This window comes from Dunckerocampus dactyliophorus, chromosome 4 (genome assembly GCF_027744805.1).
Source record: "Dunckerocampus dactyliophorus isolate RoL2022-P2 chromosome 4, RoL_Ddac_1.1, whole genome shotgun sequence".
Taxonomy (NCBI): domain Eukaryota; kingdom Metazoa; phylum Chordata; class Actinopteri; order Syngnathiformes; family Syngnathidae; genus Dunckerocampus; species Dunckerocampus dactyliophorus.
In genome coordinates, this window is record NC_072822.1 from 1,174,392 (window position 1) to 1,191,664 (window position 17,273).

The 17,273-nt window shown below is 36.9% G+C and overlaps 1 protein-coding gene and 1 non-coding gene across 2 annotated transcripts; one reads left to right on the forward strand and one right to left on the reverse strand.

Moving 5' to 3' along the window:
* Positions 1-730: 730 nt before the first annotated feature.
* On the reverse strand, positions 731-15,183 carry LOC129180274 (STAM-binding protein-like A). The gene is made up of 10 exons (XM_054774577.1): positions 15,061-15,183; positions 14,433-14,645; positions 14,271-14,346; positions 14,084-14,179; positions 12,211-12,595; positions 11,989-12,113; positions 9,658-9,795; positions 3,731-3,843; positions 3,536-3,635; positions 731-1,433 (listed from the first exon to the last, which is right to left on the reverse strand). Exons 2-10 carry the CDS (start codon positions 14,633-14,635, stop codon positions 1,377-1,379), a joined length of 1,293 nt encoding a protein of 430 aa, XP_054630552.1. The 5' UTR covers positions 14,636-14,645; positions 15,061-15,183; the 3' UTR covers positions 731-1,376.
* A 1,809-nt stretch (positions 15,184-16,992) lies between these two features.
* Positions 16,993-17,064, forward strand: trnap-ugg (transfer RNA proline (anticodon UGG)). The gene has a single exon. It is a non-coding gene; the product is annotated as a tRNA-Pro (tRNA).
* Positions 17,065-17,273: the final 209 nt, after the last annotated feature.

Consider the following 17,273-nt stretch of genomic DNA (forward strand, 5'->3'; position numbering starts at 1 on the left):
AACATTTCTGTTGAATACATAATCTGAACTTGCTGTTTATGTATGTAAAATGTATGAATTTGACATGATTTTTTCATGTCAATTATGAGAAAATTATTTAAAACAAAAATAAAATAAATATTGTGAATAGAATGATTTAATCATTTGAATTAACTAAGAATAATTAAAATAGTTTAAAAAAATAAGCAATTTTTTTTTAAATATGCATATAGAAATATTAAATATAAACTACATAAAATTAAATAAAATTAACAAATAAGTTATTTATATAATAAATATATATATATATTTTACATCAAATACATACTTGGAGACTTAAAATGTTGCTGTTCATGTTTGTAAAAGGTATGGAATTAATAATTAAATCATGAAAATTGTGTGACAATAATTTATTAAAAAAATATAAATATAGAAATATTAAATAAATACAAAATGTAAAATTAAAGGAATAAGTCAAATAAAAAGATGTATATTATATAATTAATTATATTATACATTAAATATATTTTGCCTGTTCATGTTATGTAAAAGGTCATGTGAATGAAGTGAAATAATTCAAACAATATGAAAGAAAATCATTGTAAATTTAGAAATATGAAATACAAAAATATACAATTAAATAAATAATCAAATTAACAAATAAAAGTAAAAATAAGAAATATTTGTATACATATATTTTTTTAAATAATGGTATAAAATGCATTTTTCCCCCACGTGTCCAGACAGAAGTGTAAGAAGACAAGCATGGAGGCTTGATTTCCAGTGAGTTTATTTTGTCTTGGCATTGAATGAACTGAAGATAAGGGCATACTATATACCAACGGGCTAATTGTTGTCTTCATTGAACAAGAGGGCTGCAGACAAACTTGGAGAGAGGCCGGAACAACGAGCAGGAGAAGTTACATTCACGCTCTCTGAAAGCAAGGATACGCTGGGAAGATCAGCTTCTACCGACGACGGGTTTCAAAAAATCAAAATAAATGGAAAGAGGAGTCCCATCCGAGTGTAAAAGGATGCTGCAGAGGATCAGCGACATCGCCTGCGTACCTGAGTTTACATCAGCCTGCATGTTGAGCAACCTTCTCATCCTTGGCACTTGACTGTGTGGAACACAAACAGCCCGCTTGCCAAAGCTGTGGATGTTTGGAAAAAGGGGTGAGAGAGCACAAAGAGACAAAGAGAGAGAGAGAGAGAGAGAGAGAGAGAGAGAGAGAGAGAGAGGGCGTGGAGATCAACTAAGTGGGGAGAATGCGATGCTGTGTTACTACAGAGCAACCGACCGTTCAAGTCCTTTCAACCCTAAACAAATAAAACATCTCCGGTTTGGTACAGTACAACAGTCTTTCAAAGTTTCCTGGTGCGGGCGGGTCCTAAAATCACCGCAAATCCATCACGGTGACGGTGTCGTCAGAGATGGTGACGTGTCCGGCGTGCTGCGTTGAAAGGAAAGAAGACACGCTTGCGTTAGACAGACCGAATGGCAAATTCATTCGGTCAGCACAGGTACAGTAGGTAGCTACTGGAGGCAGGTGCTCCTCCGCTTACGCCTGCATGTCAGTAAAAACTTCACTTTGGTCTGTAAACGCGTGCCTCGGTGTGTTTACTTAGTGTACGCTCTGAGAGAGGAGACACGCCCACCAATATCAGTCCCTCTGTCGCCACCATCACTAAGCTAAAGATGAGGGGGGTCATGGATTCAGTGCGCTGCTACAGGCTTTGTTACATGGGTCTCTGCAGGTTTCACAAAGTCAAATGGGACAATTCAATAAATACATTATCAATTTCATTTTTTAAAATGGAATTAAATCACTTAAAAATTATTATTTTTTTAAATATACCAATATTTCATGATACAATCTTGTTTATTTATATTACATCGAGTCTCTTAAAGGTTTCAACAAGTCAAACCAAAGACTTTTTTAAGACCATTCAAAATGTTAAAATTAAATAAATACATAATAAATGCAATATTGAAAATAATTATAATTAAATAATTGTAAAAAAAATGTAAAGAGTAAAGAGAAAAAATATATCTATTTTATGTAATATTATTTATAATATATACAGTATTCTGTATATGAGGGTCTGTGGTTTAAACAAGTCCATTTTAAGACTGTTAAGACAAGCATCAAAGTCAAATAAATTCTGTATAACAGGGGAATTGTATATCACACTTCTCCCTGGCAGAGTAAATCTGTTGAGCACTTGACGGCATTTAGATGTACAATTCTATCTGCTTTAAAGGCTGGACAGGACAGGGGTTAAAAAAAAAAAAAAAAAAAAAAAGACTGGTAAGACCAGAAACTATTCAAAAATTAAATGAATACATAATATATTTAATAATTGTAGTTAAATCATTCTAAAAATTTCAAAAATCATCCAAAAAATATATATCGAAATATCTTTTAAAATAATATTGCTTATTTATATTATATCAGGGTCTGTGCAGGTTTCAACAAGTCAAATTAAACATTTTAAAGACCATTAAATATATATTTAAAAAATATATTACAATTATGAAGTTAATATTTTAAAATAATTATAATTGTAAACATGCCAAAAAATGTTTTAACAATTAAAAATATACAGCAGTATATATTGTTAATTTATATTAAACTTTTAAGACAATTCAACATTTAAAAATGAAATAAATACATCATAAATTGAATATTAAAAAAATACTGTAATTAAATAATTGTCAAAAAAAAATAAAATATATATATAAAATAATAAAATATAATAAATAAAATATTTTTTTGTAATATTGCTTGTTTAAATTATATCAGGGTCTGCAGGTTTCAACAAGTCAAATTTAAGACTTTTAAGACCATTCAAAATTTTAAAATGAAATAAATATATATTAAAATGAATATGAAAAATATTGTAATTCAATCATTGTAAAAATAAAAATAAAAATAAAAACATATACCAAAGTATTTCTATAGGGGTCTCTGCAGGTTTCAACAAGTCAAATTTAAGACTTTTGAAGACCATTCAAAATTTGAAAATGAAATAAATATATAATGAAATTAATATGAAAAATATTGTAATTCAATCATTATAAAAATAAAAATAAAAATAAAAACATATACCAAAGTATTTCTATAGGGGTCTCTGCAGGTTTCAACAAGTCAAATTTAAGACTTTTAAGACATTCAAAATGTAAAAATGAAATAAACACATAATTGTATTTCTTTAATATGTTGTTCATTTCTATTATATCAGGGTCTCTGCAGGTTTCAAAAGTCAAATTGAAGACTTTTTAAAGAGCATAATAAGTTTAACATTTTATATTAAATACGTAGAAATATTTCTTTATATAATATTGATAAATGTAAATAATTAAAAATATGTCTTGATAGAGTATTGTTTATGTGTGTCCCTGCAGGTTTCATCAAGTCACATTTAAGACTTTTTTTTTTTTTTTTTAAACAACCATGACAAATAGAATTTTAGAGGCATTTCCCGTCCGCACCGGCACAAAAGTCCAAAGGATAAGAAGGAAAATGCGTTGCTGTGTGCTTGATGTACTCACTGTAAACAGAGGTGGATCTTTGCTGTGAGGGTGGAAGCCTTTCTGCTTACACGACGAGATCTCATTGGTTCCTCGATCCGTCAGTTTGAAGTAGCCGATCCTGCGAGACGAGAGCAGAGCCGCTTTTAGTCTTTTACGGGAAAAAGGTGACAGGACGACCAAACCCGCTTTCGTTCTTCTGTCGGCGGCACCCACTCGTTGAACTTGGGCGAGCAGACGATGGCGATGGCCTCAGGCAGCATCATCTGGTACGAGCAGTGCGTGTGCAGGTCCACGCTGGACAGGAACGCCGTCTGTGTCGGGTGGGTCTGCAAATAATGAAAAGCATTTTTCTACTCTTTTTTTTTTTTTTTACAAAACATTTTAGAACAATTCTTTTTTTTGTCTGTCATAATATTACGACTTTAGAAAAATAACAAATTGTTTCTTTCATATTTCAATTTTTTTCTGTATTTCTCCTCAAAATATTACCAGTTTATTTTTGGAAAATGCTAATTTTTTCCCCTCTTTGGAATATGACTTATTTCTGTTAATATTTTGATTTTATTCTTGTAAAACTACAGCTGTTTTTTGGGTTGTTATATATAGAATTCATTCCCATAATAGTGTGACTTTTTCCCCCAGTCTAATTTTCCAAAAATGACAACTTTATTTATTTATTGTCATAAAATGACTATTTTAGAAAAATAGCCTCTTTTCTTTATTTTTTCCCTTTGTGAGAATATGAATTTGTTGCCTTATTATTTTGACTTTATTAATGTAATTATTAATGTAATAATATATATTGTAATATAATAGTATAATATGCAATAATAATAGTAATATTTAATCATTTTATTAAATTAAATTACAGCTGTTTATTTCCCCATTTCTGCTGTTTTTACCCCAACTATTTAACATTTCTTCTGATAAATTTTCTTCTTGTAATATTATAAATTTGTTCCCATAATATTTTGACTTTTTGCCTGACTTAATTTTCTAAAAATGTAATTTTTTTGGGGGGGTTTCTAATAATATTACGACTTTAGAAAACTAACATATTTTATCTTGAATATTTCAACAGGTTCAACATTTTTCTGCTGTTGTTGGCTTTTTTTCCTCCAACTATTTAAACTTCCTTTTCGTAATATTATGACTTTATTGCAATAATATTATATGTGATATTATTATACAGTCAAACCTGTCTTAGCGGCCACCTTTATAGAACAGCCACCTGCCTATAGCAGCCACTGAAAAATCCCCCGCAGCAAATTTACATGTTATAGACCCTGTGTATAGCAGTCACCTGTCTAACGCGGCCAGCAGCCACCCATTTTGTCTCCCTTGGTCAATATCTGACCGCATATAGCGGCCAAATTACCGACTCAAGTAGAAGCTTCATGCACGAAAAAGTTTTGTTTTTCAATCAATGAAGCCGTCGTGTGTAGACTTTAATTACTGAGTCCTAGCTCAGTCACAATCATTCACAAGATCCACACAAACTGTCAGTTGTTCCACATAAAAAAGCCGTCTTCTTTTGAGCTTGCTATTTCCTGGTCAAACATGTAACTTTAAGAGCATTTGCACCAAAACATTACCGCAAAGTAGGCTGGGAACAGGACGTGCTCCCAGCGACGCTACAATAAAAAAAAACATACGCTAGCATGCATGCGGCAGCGAGAGCAAAACTGAGTTGGGTTGTACTTAATTGAAGTATTTTAGAATGTACTCACGTTATTTTTCATCAATCCTCATCCACTAATCCATCAAAGTCCTCATCTTCTGTATTCCACACAAACAAAGCCGTCTTCTTTTCCGTTCGCTACTAGTCTGTTAACTTGTCAGTGTTATTCAGCTCCGAAGCAAAGAAGGAAACTTCTCCTGTTGCTTCTGCCAACTTTATTTATTGAACGCGGCCACCAGACAGCAGCTCAGAACACACACACATCTCTCAGCATCGTCTCTCCTTCCTGCTTGCCCACAAGGCAAAGGTTAAACAAGCCCCACTACATAGCTGTCCAGCCAATGCCTGTAAGAAATGACACCGTTTATTTCCTGGTGTGCACTGGTCAATACTGTAATGCTGCTTCTTGTGGGGAAGGAGAGACTCGCGTCGCCGATGCACTTAATGGCTTTATTAACAGCGGAGAACACTGCAGGACTTTACATCCACGCCAACATAAACACACTTCCCAACTCTCTCCAAACTCACAGCTAGCACTGAGCCTAGCTCTCCTGCTCGGGACGCCCACCGTCACTTCCCGTCACTTCCTGATGAACTAAAGCTGTCTGCCGTATAAAAAGTAAAATATAAAAAACAAGCGTAAGACATTACTAGCACAGCTTTGTTCTGTGGGTCGGGGGTATATTCTATCAGTTATTATTAAGCCTCTAGCTTCCTTTTAGTAAGTAAAAACCTTGGCTATGATTGCACTACATTGTCATGTAGACCTACAAAGTACACTTGGAAGAACAAGAGGTGAATAAATGTATTGCAACTGCTGTGAAACTGATGAGGGGTAGGATTAAATAAGCTTTGCTTCTTCCTACTCCTTTTTGGACATGCAAAATTGTGAATTGTACTATGTGATGTGCTACTGTTTGACTCATATGCATGTTCAGGATGAATTAAAACCATGACCCATGAACCATGATAATAACAAGCCTAGTAGTGCTGTACAACTTTTATCCGCAGTCCGCAGTGCCCTCTACTGGTCAACATTATTATTTTTTTCCCCTTTTTTCCCTCTACTGGTCAACATTCAAACTGGAAGCCAACAGTGTTTAAAACTGCAGCGGGGAGGGAAGATTGTACTGTTGATCTGGATGAATATGCTTCTGCTGTTACTGGCTACATTAGCACATGCATAGAGACTGTTACCACCACCAAGTATTACAGAAAATACCCTAACCAAAAACAGTGGATGAAATGTGCTGTAAGGGCTAAGCTACGTGCTCGTTCGACTGCATTTGTCACGGGCACCGCTGATGACTACAAAAAGGCCAGATATGACCTGAGGAGGTCCATACGAGAGGCCAAAAGACAGTACAGACAGAAGCTGGAGGGCTACTATTCCACCTCAGACCCTCGGCGCATGTGGGCGGGGCTCCAGCACATCACAGACTATCGACAGCGGAGTAGCGTAGCCACGTCCAGCCAAACCACACTTCCAGATGAGCTGAATGAGTTCTATGCCCGCTTTGACACCCAAACTCCTGATGAGCAGAGAGGGTGGCTGGACTTGGGGAGCACACAGGACTCACCTCTCATGGTGACATCAGCTGATGTGCGCAGGGTTCTAAACAAAACAAACCCACGAAAAGCAGCAGGCCCAGACAACATCTCAGGACGTGCACTTCGGGTTTGCTCATCAGAGCTAGCTGATGTGCTTGCTGACATATTTAACCTGTCGTTTGCACAAGCATCTGTACCAACCTGCTTTAAGTCCACCATCATAGTGCCCGTACCCAAGAAGAGCAACGTGACCTGCTTGAATGACTATCGCCCTATAGCACTCACTCCTATTGTTATGAAGTGCTTTGAAAGAATAGTCATGACCCACATCAAAAAGAGCATCCCGGCGGCAACTGTGGACCCTCTACAGTTTGCATATCGCCAGAACCGGTCCACGGATGATGCAGTCAACACTGCCATCCACACAGCCCTTTCTCACCTACAGGGCCATGACACATATGTCAGAATGCTATTTATAGACTATAGCTCTGCTTTTAATACAGTCAGCCCCCACAAACTCACAAATAAGCTCCTCCCACTTGGCCTGTCTCCCTCCCTCTGTAACTGGGTGTTTAACTTTCTCACAGGCAGACCCCAGTCAGTCAGAGTCCACAATCGCACATCCAGCTCAAGAATTGTGAGCACTGGGACCCCACAGGGGTGTGTGCTGAGTCCGCTCCTCTACACGCTCTTCACCTACGATTGCGTGGCCTCCCAGAACAACACCAGCATCATTAAATTTGCGGATGACACTACAGTCATCGGACTGATCACTGATGGTGTTGAAACATCATACAGAAGAGAGGTGGCGGACCTCATAGCTTGGTGTCGTGATAACAATCTCCTTCTCAATACAGATAAGACTAAAGAGATGATCATCGACCCAAGAACAAGGGAAAAGGAGCCGCATAGACCTCTGTTTATCGATGAGACTGAGGTGGAGAGGGTGAAAACCTTCAAGTTCCTTGGCACACACATCAGCGAGGACCTCACCTGGTCTCACAACACCCAACAAATTATGAAGAAGTCCCAAAGGAGACTGTACTTCCTGAGAAGACTGAGGAAATTTGGCATGTCCACCACAATCCTGAGTTGCTTCTACAGATGCACTATGGAAAGTGTCCTTACCGCCTCCATCACTGTTTGGTACGGTAACTGTACAACACGTGATAGGAAGGCACTCCAGCGGGTGATCAAGACCTCACAGAACATTGTTGGGGCAGCCCTCCCCTCACTGCAAGACATTTATAAAACTAGAGTCCTACGAAGAACACACAACCTCATCAAGGACAGCACACATCCACAACACTCATTATTCACACTCCTACCGTCAGGCAGACGCTACAGGAGTTTGAAGTCCAGGACCACAAGGCTGGCAAACAGCTTTTACCCACAGGCCATCAGGCTTCTCAACGAAGCACTCACACACGCCGCACGCAACACACACACACTCATAGCACTTTATTTATTTATTTATTTATTTATTTGTATTATTTATTTGTATTAATGTCTCTTCTGTTTTTGTTGCTTAATTTATTGGTATATATGTGTTTATGTTTCTTATGTTCTTATTCTTTCTTGTGTTTTCTTTCTTTTCGTGGGAGAATGAACAGGATAAGATTTTCATTGCATGGTATAACTGCTGTTTTACCATGCACATGACAATAAAACTCTCTTGAATCTTGAATCTCTTGAACCTGTCTATAGAGGCCATCTGTCTATAGCGGCCACTTTTGCAGACTCCCTCTAGTGGCCGCTATAGACAAGTTTGACTGTATATGATATTATTATATATTATTTTCCAACATAATTTTCCAAAAATCGCCATTTTTTTTGTTTGTTTTTTATAATATTAAGTCTTTTTTTTTCAATATTTCAACCTCATGTTTTTTTTCATTAAAATACAACCTTTTTCTCGTTTTCTCGTCATATTTTGACTTTATTCTCTTAAAATGACGAACGTTTTTTTTTTTTTGCCATTCCTGCTGTTGTTGGGTTCCCCCCCACACCCAACTATTTAAACTTCCCTTTTGTAAAATTATGACTTTATTGCAATAATATTATATATGATATTATATATATATGATATTTCCCAACATCATTTTCCAAAAATCTCCATTTCATTTTGTTAGTTTTTCATAATATTAAGTCTTTTTTCTTCAATATTTCAACCTTATGCTACTTAAATTATATTATTTTTCCTCATGATATTACATTATTGCATAAAATGAGGACTTTTTCTCGTTAAAATACAACATTTTTCTCTTCATATTTTGACTGTACTGTGGTAAAATTTTCTTGTTAAATTATATTTTTAGAATGTGCCACAAGCCAATTCATTTTTCTTTTTTTAAAACAGCCGCACACCCCTTGCTTTAAGTACAAGTGGGGTGGTGGTTGTTTACTTGGCGACACCTAGTGGCGGTAATAAATCATTGAGTTGCGCTGGTGACGCAGCTAGGCGCATTAAATGCATGACACCGGACGCTTTTTGGTAGGCAATGCTTTGTTAATACCTTAGACAGCGTGTGTCTGTAAGTCATGTGCAACTATAAAGTCGTGATTCCTGTGCGGACTGACAAATGTGCCACGTTGTCCAGTTAGGGCCCTAATTATGTCGAATGAGGAGATTGCAGCTGCTGCGTCAGCTACTGGCTAACTAAATACACAAGAATGATTTGCAAAAACAAAAATGAAGTTTTGCTGTTTGATACGCTTCTACACTTTTGATTTGTAGTCCAGAAAATCCGGTGGTAACGTTGCTCCCAGACTGGCTTTCATAAGCTAAACCCCGCCTCAATCCTCAGAGTGATTGTCAGGGCTTTTCAATACGCGTCAGCGTGACGGGTTTTTCAAGTTTGCAGCGCGATAAGACACCAATGGCGTCAAACGTCTGACTGTGACTCACGTGGATCCATCCCAGAGTGATGAGGTCATACTGGTCCTGTATGAGGAAGAGCTCCTCCTCGTTCTCCGTGTCGCAATAGTCCGGTCCTCCGCACTGCTTTGGAACGATGACGTGCGTCACGGTGAACATGTTCCTGGTCTGCAACACACGCCACAACCATCACTGTACGTGCAGTTCAATTGCAAATAGTACAAATTATACTCTATTTACACAGAAATATTTATTTAGATTATATTACAGTATATCAGGTTTCAACGGGAACAATTTCAGACTTTTTTAAAGACCAAAAAAATGTTAAAAATAAATACACATAATACATTTAATATTCAAAAATAATTCTGACTAAATACTTTTAAACCTTTAAAAATATGTACTAAAAAAATGATTGAAAATATGTCAAACTTCAGACTTTTTTTAAAAGACAAAAGATGTTTGAAAATAATTCTACTTAAATTATTTTACAAATTTTAAAGTGTTTAAAGTGTTTTTTTTTAATATTAGGGTCTCAGCATGTCCAATTTAAATAAATTTAATATTTTTTAAATTTATTTATACAATATAGTTTATTTATATTATATCAGAGTCTGCAGATTTCAACAAGTCAAATTTAAGACCACTAAAAATGTCAACAATAAATACATGATAAATGTAACATTTTCAAATAATTCTAACTAAATACCTTTAAACATTTTAAAAATTGTAAAAAAAAAAAATATATATATATATATATATATATATATAATATTGTTTATGTAAGATGTTTTCAAGACCATAAAAAAAATGTACAAAAATTACATGACAGAATAAATGTACTATTTTAAAATAATTCTAACTACTTTTAAACATTAAAGTATTTAAAAAAATATGTAGAAATACTTTTTTAAATATATAATATAGTTTATTTATATTATAGAATCTGCAGGTCAAATTTATTACTTTTTAAAGACCATAAAAAATGTAAAAAATAAAATAAATGCATAATAAATTTAATATAAGATAATAAGATAAGATAATTCTCACTGAATACTTTTAAACATTTAAAAAAAAAGTATTTTAAAAATTGTAAAAAAAAAAATATGTAGAAATATTTTTTCATGTAATATAATTTATTTATATTATATCAGTCTTCTAAATTCTTTTAATTACTAAAGACGTATTTTAAAAAATATGTAGAAATATTTCTTCATGTAATATAACTTATTTGTATTATATTCAGGTCTCTGCGGGGTCAAATTTCAGGCTTTTTTTTAAGACCATTAAAAGCGTAATACAGTACCTCGCATAACGTAAACCTCCTTTTACATAAATTCCACTGAACATAAAGAATTGATGTAAAGTTTTTGCTTCGTATTACAGAAGAAATTCCATATTACATAAAGCGTCAAGTCAGTGCAAGTCTTTTTTTTTTTCAATCAACTTTATTAATGCCTCAAGTCTGTGTAAGTTCAGACTAACGCTTGGTGACGCCTTCTGACGCATCACGCTCTCATTGGCTGATTTTCGGGGCAACGCCTCCGCACTCATCTCATTGGCTGATTATCGGTGCACCGCCTACGCTCTCATCTCATTGGCTGAGTTATACAGCACGTACGTGAGTTTGTGTGAGAGACAGGCTTGTCCCTTCAACCTCCTTCCTCTTCGTAGTCCCCCTGAAACTAACTTAAACAATTAAGTTAAGTTACAAATTAAAATTTTGCACACAGCATTATCGTGTAGCGTGTGTGCGTTTGTCTGTGAGACCAGCTGACTCTTAGACTCTTTAAGTCTAGTCCTTCTCCTCCTTCCTGCCTCCACTTGCGCTCCTGATCAAGACATCTCGTGAACGGTAGGATTGTTTTTTTTTCAGTTTTATTCATTTACAGTAATCTTATTTATTACCTTATTTTATATTGGAATGTTACTCTACTATGTTTATGCTAATGTTTTCTTATATTTTCCCACCATATTTGGTGGACTTTGAATATTTTGAAGGCCCAAAGGGGTGAGTTTGGGAAGATCTTAGAACAGATTAGGCTATTTACATGTATTTTACGCTTCGTATAACATAAAAACCCTATAACATAAAGGTTCTCGGAACGGATTATTTACGTCTACTGTACTTTAAAAATAATTGTAATGAAATAATAACTACCGGTAACCAAAAACGTGATATATTATGTGTATTATATGAGTGTCTGTGCAGGTTTCAACAAGTGAAATGAAAGCCGATAATGAATATGACATCAGCAGTGAATGTGGAAGAAACCTCGCATGTGTTTAGAATTGGGATTTCCAGTGTGGGTTTTATGGTGAAATGTGAAACTGCGCCACACCAGAGGCGGGCAGGCTTACCAGTTTTCCGCACAGGATGCCGCACGTCTCCACAGCCCGGCTGGTGTTGGCCTCGGCCAGTCGCAGGAAGCTCCTGCACAGCTCCGACGGAACCGACAGCTGGCGAAGAGCGTCCACCGTCATATCTGAGTGGTGAAGCGTGTGGAAGAAACGTCATTGTGGGGACGTTCCCAGCAAAGAAGCAAACATGAAAGCCTCGAGTGAGGAGGCGTTTCCACTCACTGTTGTTCCCCGGGCTGACCAGTGAGCCAGGCTTAAGGGACCGGTCAAAGCTGGGCGGGGAAACGGACGAGGGGGTGCGATTGTTTTGGTGGTTGCCGCCGCCGGACAGGTCCCCCGGGCTGTGCGGGGGGGTGGGAGAGATCAGGGGCGGACCCTGGATGCCCGGGATGAGCGGCGTGTCAGGGGAAGGCGCGGCAGGCGTGGCGAACTCCAGCAGCACGCGCTGGCGCTCCCTCTCCAGTTCCTGGCGGCGAATCATCTCCTCAAAGGCACTGAACTGCTCCTGCTCCTGCTGCCGCCGCTGCATCTCCGCCACGCGCTCCCGCTCGGCATCCAGTGCTTGCTGCCGGGACCGCTCTAAGGCCTGCGCCTCTTCCTCCACCTTCTGGAAAGGTTGACACGTTGGCTCAGCTTCGCATCCGGCACGCCGTAAACCGCCGGTTACATCTAACCGTTATTCAAGGTCACTGCTTCCCCGCCAAGCCATACAAGTCTCCTTTTATTACTCATTAGCTTTACACTCATCACCAGCCCCGTTTTTGCTGCGGGGTTTTTCTTCATTTTTCCAAATATTTAAACTTTCTTCTTCAATAATCTCTCTTTTCATCATATTATGACTTTATTCCCATAATATGCCTGACTTTATTCCCATAATATTCCTACATTTTTCCCCAAAAACAACTTGATGTTGTTTTGCTTGTTTCTCATTAAAAGAATGACTTTTTTTTTTTTAATATTTCATCTCCATGCTACGAAAATGACTGTTTCCCGCCAATCCATACAAGTCTCCTTTTATTACTCATTAGCTTTACACTCATCACCAGCCCCGTTTTTGCTGCGGGGTTTTTCTTCATTTTTCCAAATATTTAAACTTTCTTCTTCAATAATCTTTCTTTTCATCATATTATGACTTTATTCCCATAATATGCCTGACTTTATTCCCATAATATTCCTACATTTTTCCCCAAAAACAACTTGATGTTGTTTTGCTTGTTTCTCATTAAAAGAATGACTTTTTTTTTTTTTATATTTCATCTCCATGCTACGAAAATGACTGTTTCCCGCCTCATATTACGCGTTTATTCTCATAAAATTGACTTCTTTTCTCATCAGAATAGGATTTTTTCCTCATAATAGTTTGACTTTATTCTCGTAAAATTACTACTGTTTTTTCCATTTCTGCTGCTATTTTTTGCCCCAACTATTTCAACTTTCTTTTTGTAAAGTTTCTTCTGAATTTATGACGTTATTCCCACAATATTTTCACTTTATTTTCATAACAATACATTGTATTTGTTGTTTGGTTTTTCCTCATAGTCTTATTTTAAAACAAAAATAATGTTTTCTTTAATCATTCATTTTTATGTTACTATTTTTACGTTATTTTTTCCTGTTATTCTTGTAAAATAACCAACTTTTTCTCGTAAAATTACAAGTTTTTTCTCTTAATATTTTGACTTTATTCTTGTAAAATGACAGCTGTTTTTTTTACATTCCTGCTGCTGTTTTTTCCCCAACTATTTGAACTTTCTTTGCGTAAATTTTCTTCTTGTAATTATGACTTTGTTCCCGCAGTATTTTGACTTTATTTTCTTAACATTAAATTGGATTTGTTGTTTTGTTTTTTCTCAAAATATTATGACTTAAAAAAAACAAACAAGTATTTCTTTGATATTTCAACCTTATGCTACTAAAATATTATTATTTTCCCTCATAAAATTAGTAGGTTTTCCTGTTAGATTACAACTTTTTTCTCTTAATATCTTAAATCACTGTAGTTTTTTTCCATTTTGCTGGGTTTTCCCCCCCAAGTTCTCTGACCCAAACTATCTATTTCGTCCAAAACCCTGTGACCAGGAGGCAGGAGGTTTACCTTCTTGACAAGATACTGCGCGTGCTCTTGTTCAAATCTCCTTAGAAGAGCTTTTTTCAGAATTTCGGCTTGAGGAAATGCGACATCCTTCAATTTCTGTTGAAGAATACAAAACGATTCACGAGTTAAAGGTCAACAGGAAGTCCAGAAAGGCTTTAGAGGACTTGGACAAGCCTTTTTACCGTACCTTTAGTGTGTCCTTCTTCTCAGGAATATTAGCAGTTTTATAATCCCGATGATTGGGAAGTTTTTCTATAAAGAGTCTTCAGAAAAAGACAACAAGGAGGTTGGACATTCATATCCACGCTCAGGCGCTCAGACCCAAAACACGACCCGGACAAACTCTTACGTGATGTACTTGTTGTAGAGGATGAAGGCGTGCTCAATGTTGCCCTCCTCTGCGTAGACGTTGGCCATGCGGATCATCTCCATGCCGGAGCGGAAGTATCGGCGTGGCGGCACCTCGTCGTTGATCTCCACTGAGCTTCCCTTCTTTGTGAGGATGCGAACTCGTTCCACCGGCTGCAGACTGACATCATTGGGGTCGGCCATCTCCACGGTCCTGGGTGGAACACCAACACAGCACACCTTCATGACATCATACATCTATTTCACTGCCTAATGATGTCCAAGTTATAAAAAGGAAGGAAAACAACTGCATTTGTAAGAAAGATGATGTTTTAGTGCACTTTGGAACAGCTTCGCGTTGTCAAGAGTAAAAGATCAACCACAAAAATGTATCTTTTTGCGAGGACAGCCGTCGTTTAGTGTCATTTCGTACGATCAAGTAGTATGAATGGCTCCTATATTTTGTTTCTCTCTCTCCGCCCCTAAACATGTCAATAAATGACTGCATGCCATCAATGTCACGTTAGCCACATTTAGCTAACATAACAAAAACCACAGCGTTTTTTGACTTGTAGCGGCAACAAAGAGGCACTGAAACGACAACGTAGGCGTCGTGACGACGTTCTTACCCGGTCGTGCTGCGAACCGAGGGTCCTACATAGATCTAAATCACTACACGATCCGATTCCGGAATCCGAAAGCTTGACAGAACTGCGCCGACAACATCAAAGCACTTCCGCCATCACAACAACTTCCGGCTGACGCATGGTCACGTGCGGTGAAGAGGCGGATGTGGATTTAATTCATGTATGATATGTATTTGTTTTATATTAAAAACAGCGTCTGACATGTTTGTATTAATTATAGTGATTTAAATAATCGTGTTAATTACTAATTATACGAATATACAATTAAATGTATAAGGACTCATATTTTGGGATGGTTAACGCTTGGGGCGCACTCCAGTCCTAATGGTGGCGGTCATGCTTCATATAAGCTGGTTGCCAACCGCTATAAAACCTAAAGGGAAGAAGAGGGCGGTAGGAGGAAGAAGAGAGTTCGCTTGTATGTGAATGGGGAGACGTTTGAGCGTTCAGAACTCCCCAAAAGAACTGGCAGGCACTGGCACTTGAGGACTCATCGGGCAAACGGACTTAAGTTGGCTAAAAGCTGAACAAACTGCTGCTGTCTGAACGCAACCTAAGCGTATGACGTTAGAGCTGTGATTGGTCGGATTCCCCAACGTCATTTCCGGTTTCTAGCCGTTCTTGTCAAAATATTAAGAGGAATACGAGAAAAAGTCCTATTTTTACCAATCACTTTAGTAGCCTAAAGGTGAAATATTAAAGAAAAATACATATTTTTGTCAAAGTCGTAATGTTATGAGAAACAAAAATAAAGTCATTTTTTGCGTATTAGGTAGTGGGAAAAGCTATAATATTATGGGACTAAAGTGAGAAGATTATGCGAAAAACATTTACAAGACGAAAGTTGAATAAACAGCAGAAATTGAAACCACAGCTGTAATTTCACCAGTATAAATTCAAAATGTGAAGAGAAAAAAGTCATATTCTAATGAGAAAAAAGTCCCAATTTTACGAGAATAAACTCGTAATATTATGAGGAAAAATAATTTCATTTTATTAGCATAGAGTTGAAATATTAGGAAAACTACGTTATTTTTGACAAGTCGTAACATCTTGAGAATTTGGGGAAAAGGTTATGGGAATAAAGTCATAATTAGAGATGCACAATTCTTTTGTTTTTTCAAAACGATACCGATAACTTTCTGCTTCTCAAGACCAATATAATACAGTTTTTACTTTTTTATATGTACGTTTTAGGTAGATTTAAGGGTAGTTTGTGCACACCTGGAGGTAAGAAGGACTGGAACACATTAGGATTTGATTTCATAAAATTACTACCACCACATCACTACTATCAGGAGAACCAGAGGATAGAGGGGATTGAGCCACCTGCTGTTGCCCAGCAAGGCGCACTGTATTTGGGCACATGCTCCGAACAGACGGTGTGACGCCACGGAGGTCTCTGGCAAACTTTTCAAACATAGTGGCCCAGGCGTTCCAGGTGGCTGATAAGGTTTTTTGCGTGCTTCATGTTTTTTTTTTCCTCTCATCGCGGCGCATTCGGTACAACATCCTTCCTCTGAAAGTGAACGTTTGTTTACAAGTGAGCTCCGAGGAAGTTACCACAGGCCTTATTTTGTTGTTAGGATGTTAGACACTCAGCCAGTCTCAGTTGGACAGCTAAAACAACATGACTTTTGTAATTTATTGCTTCATTTATCTGCAAAAATAACTTATAAATAGTGCGATTCCGTTACAATTTTTACTCCAGTATTTATATATTTATTTTTGATGTTTTTGATTTACTTAGCTTATTTAATGTCTACCGTTACGCTAAACAATTTATCTATATGAACAATGTATTTATATTTTATCATAGCCTCAACCCTAACCCAGTCTTTCCTTAACACTAGTAATAGCGATATGAATAATCATAATCATAATCAATTATAATAAATTCCACTTAATACTCGCGGCTCGTTGGTCTAGGGGTATGATTCTCGCTTTGGGTGCGAGAGGTCCCGGGTTCAAATCCCGGACGAGCCCTCCGCTTTTATGACAGAAATCTTTACAGTTGTACCAAAATAGTAAATAACAAACTTTGTACTTTATCAAAAACAATCACAACTATCGTAAATATCGATCGTACTTGTCGCACCAAGCGCAGAGAAACAGGCCACGCACTTTTTCATTTCCGCCGCTGACGACATTGCCGCAGTACCCGAGTGAACCACACGGGGGCGACCTCTGATTTG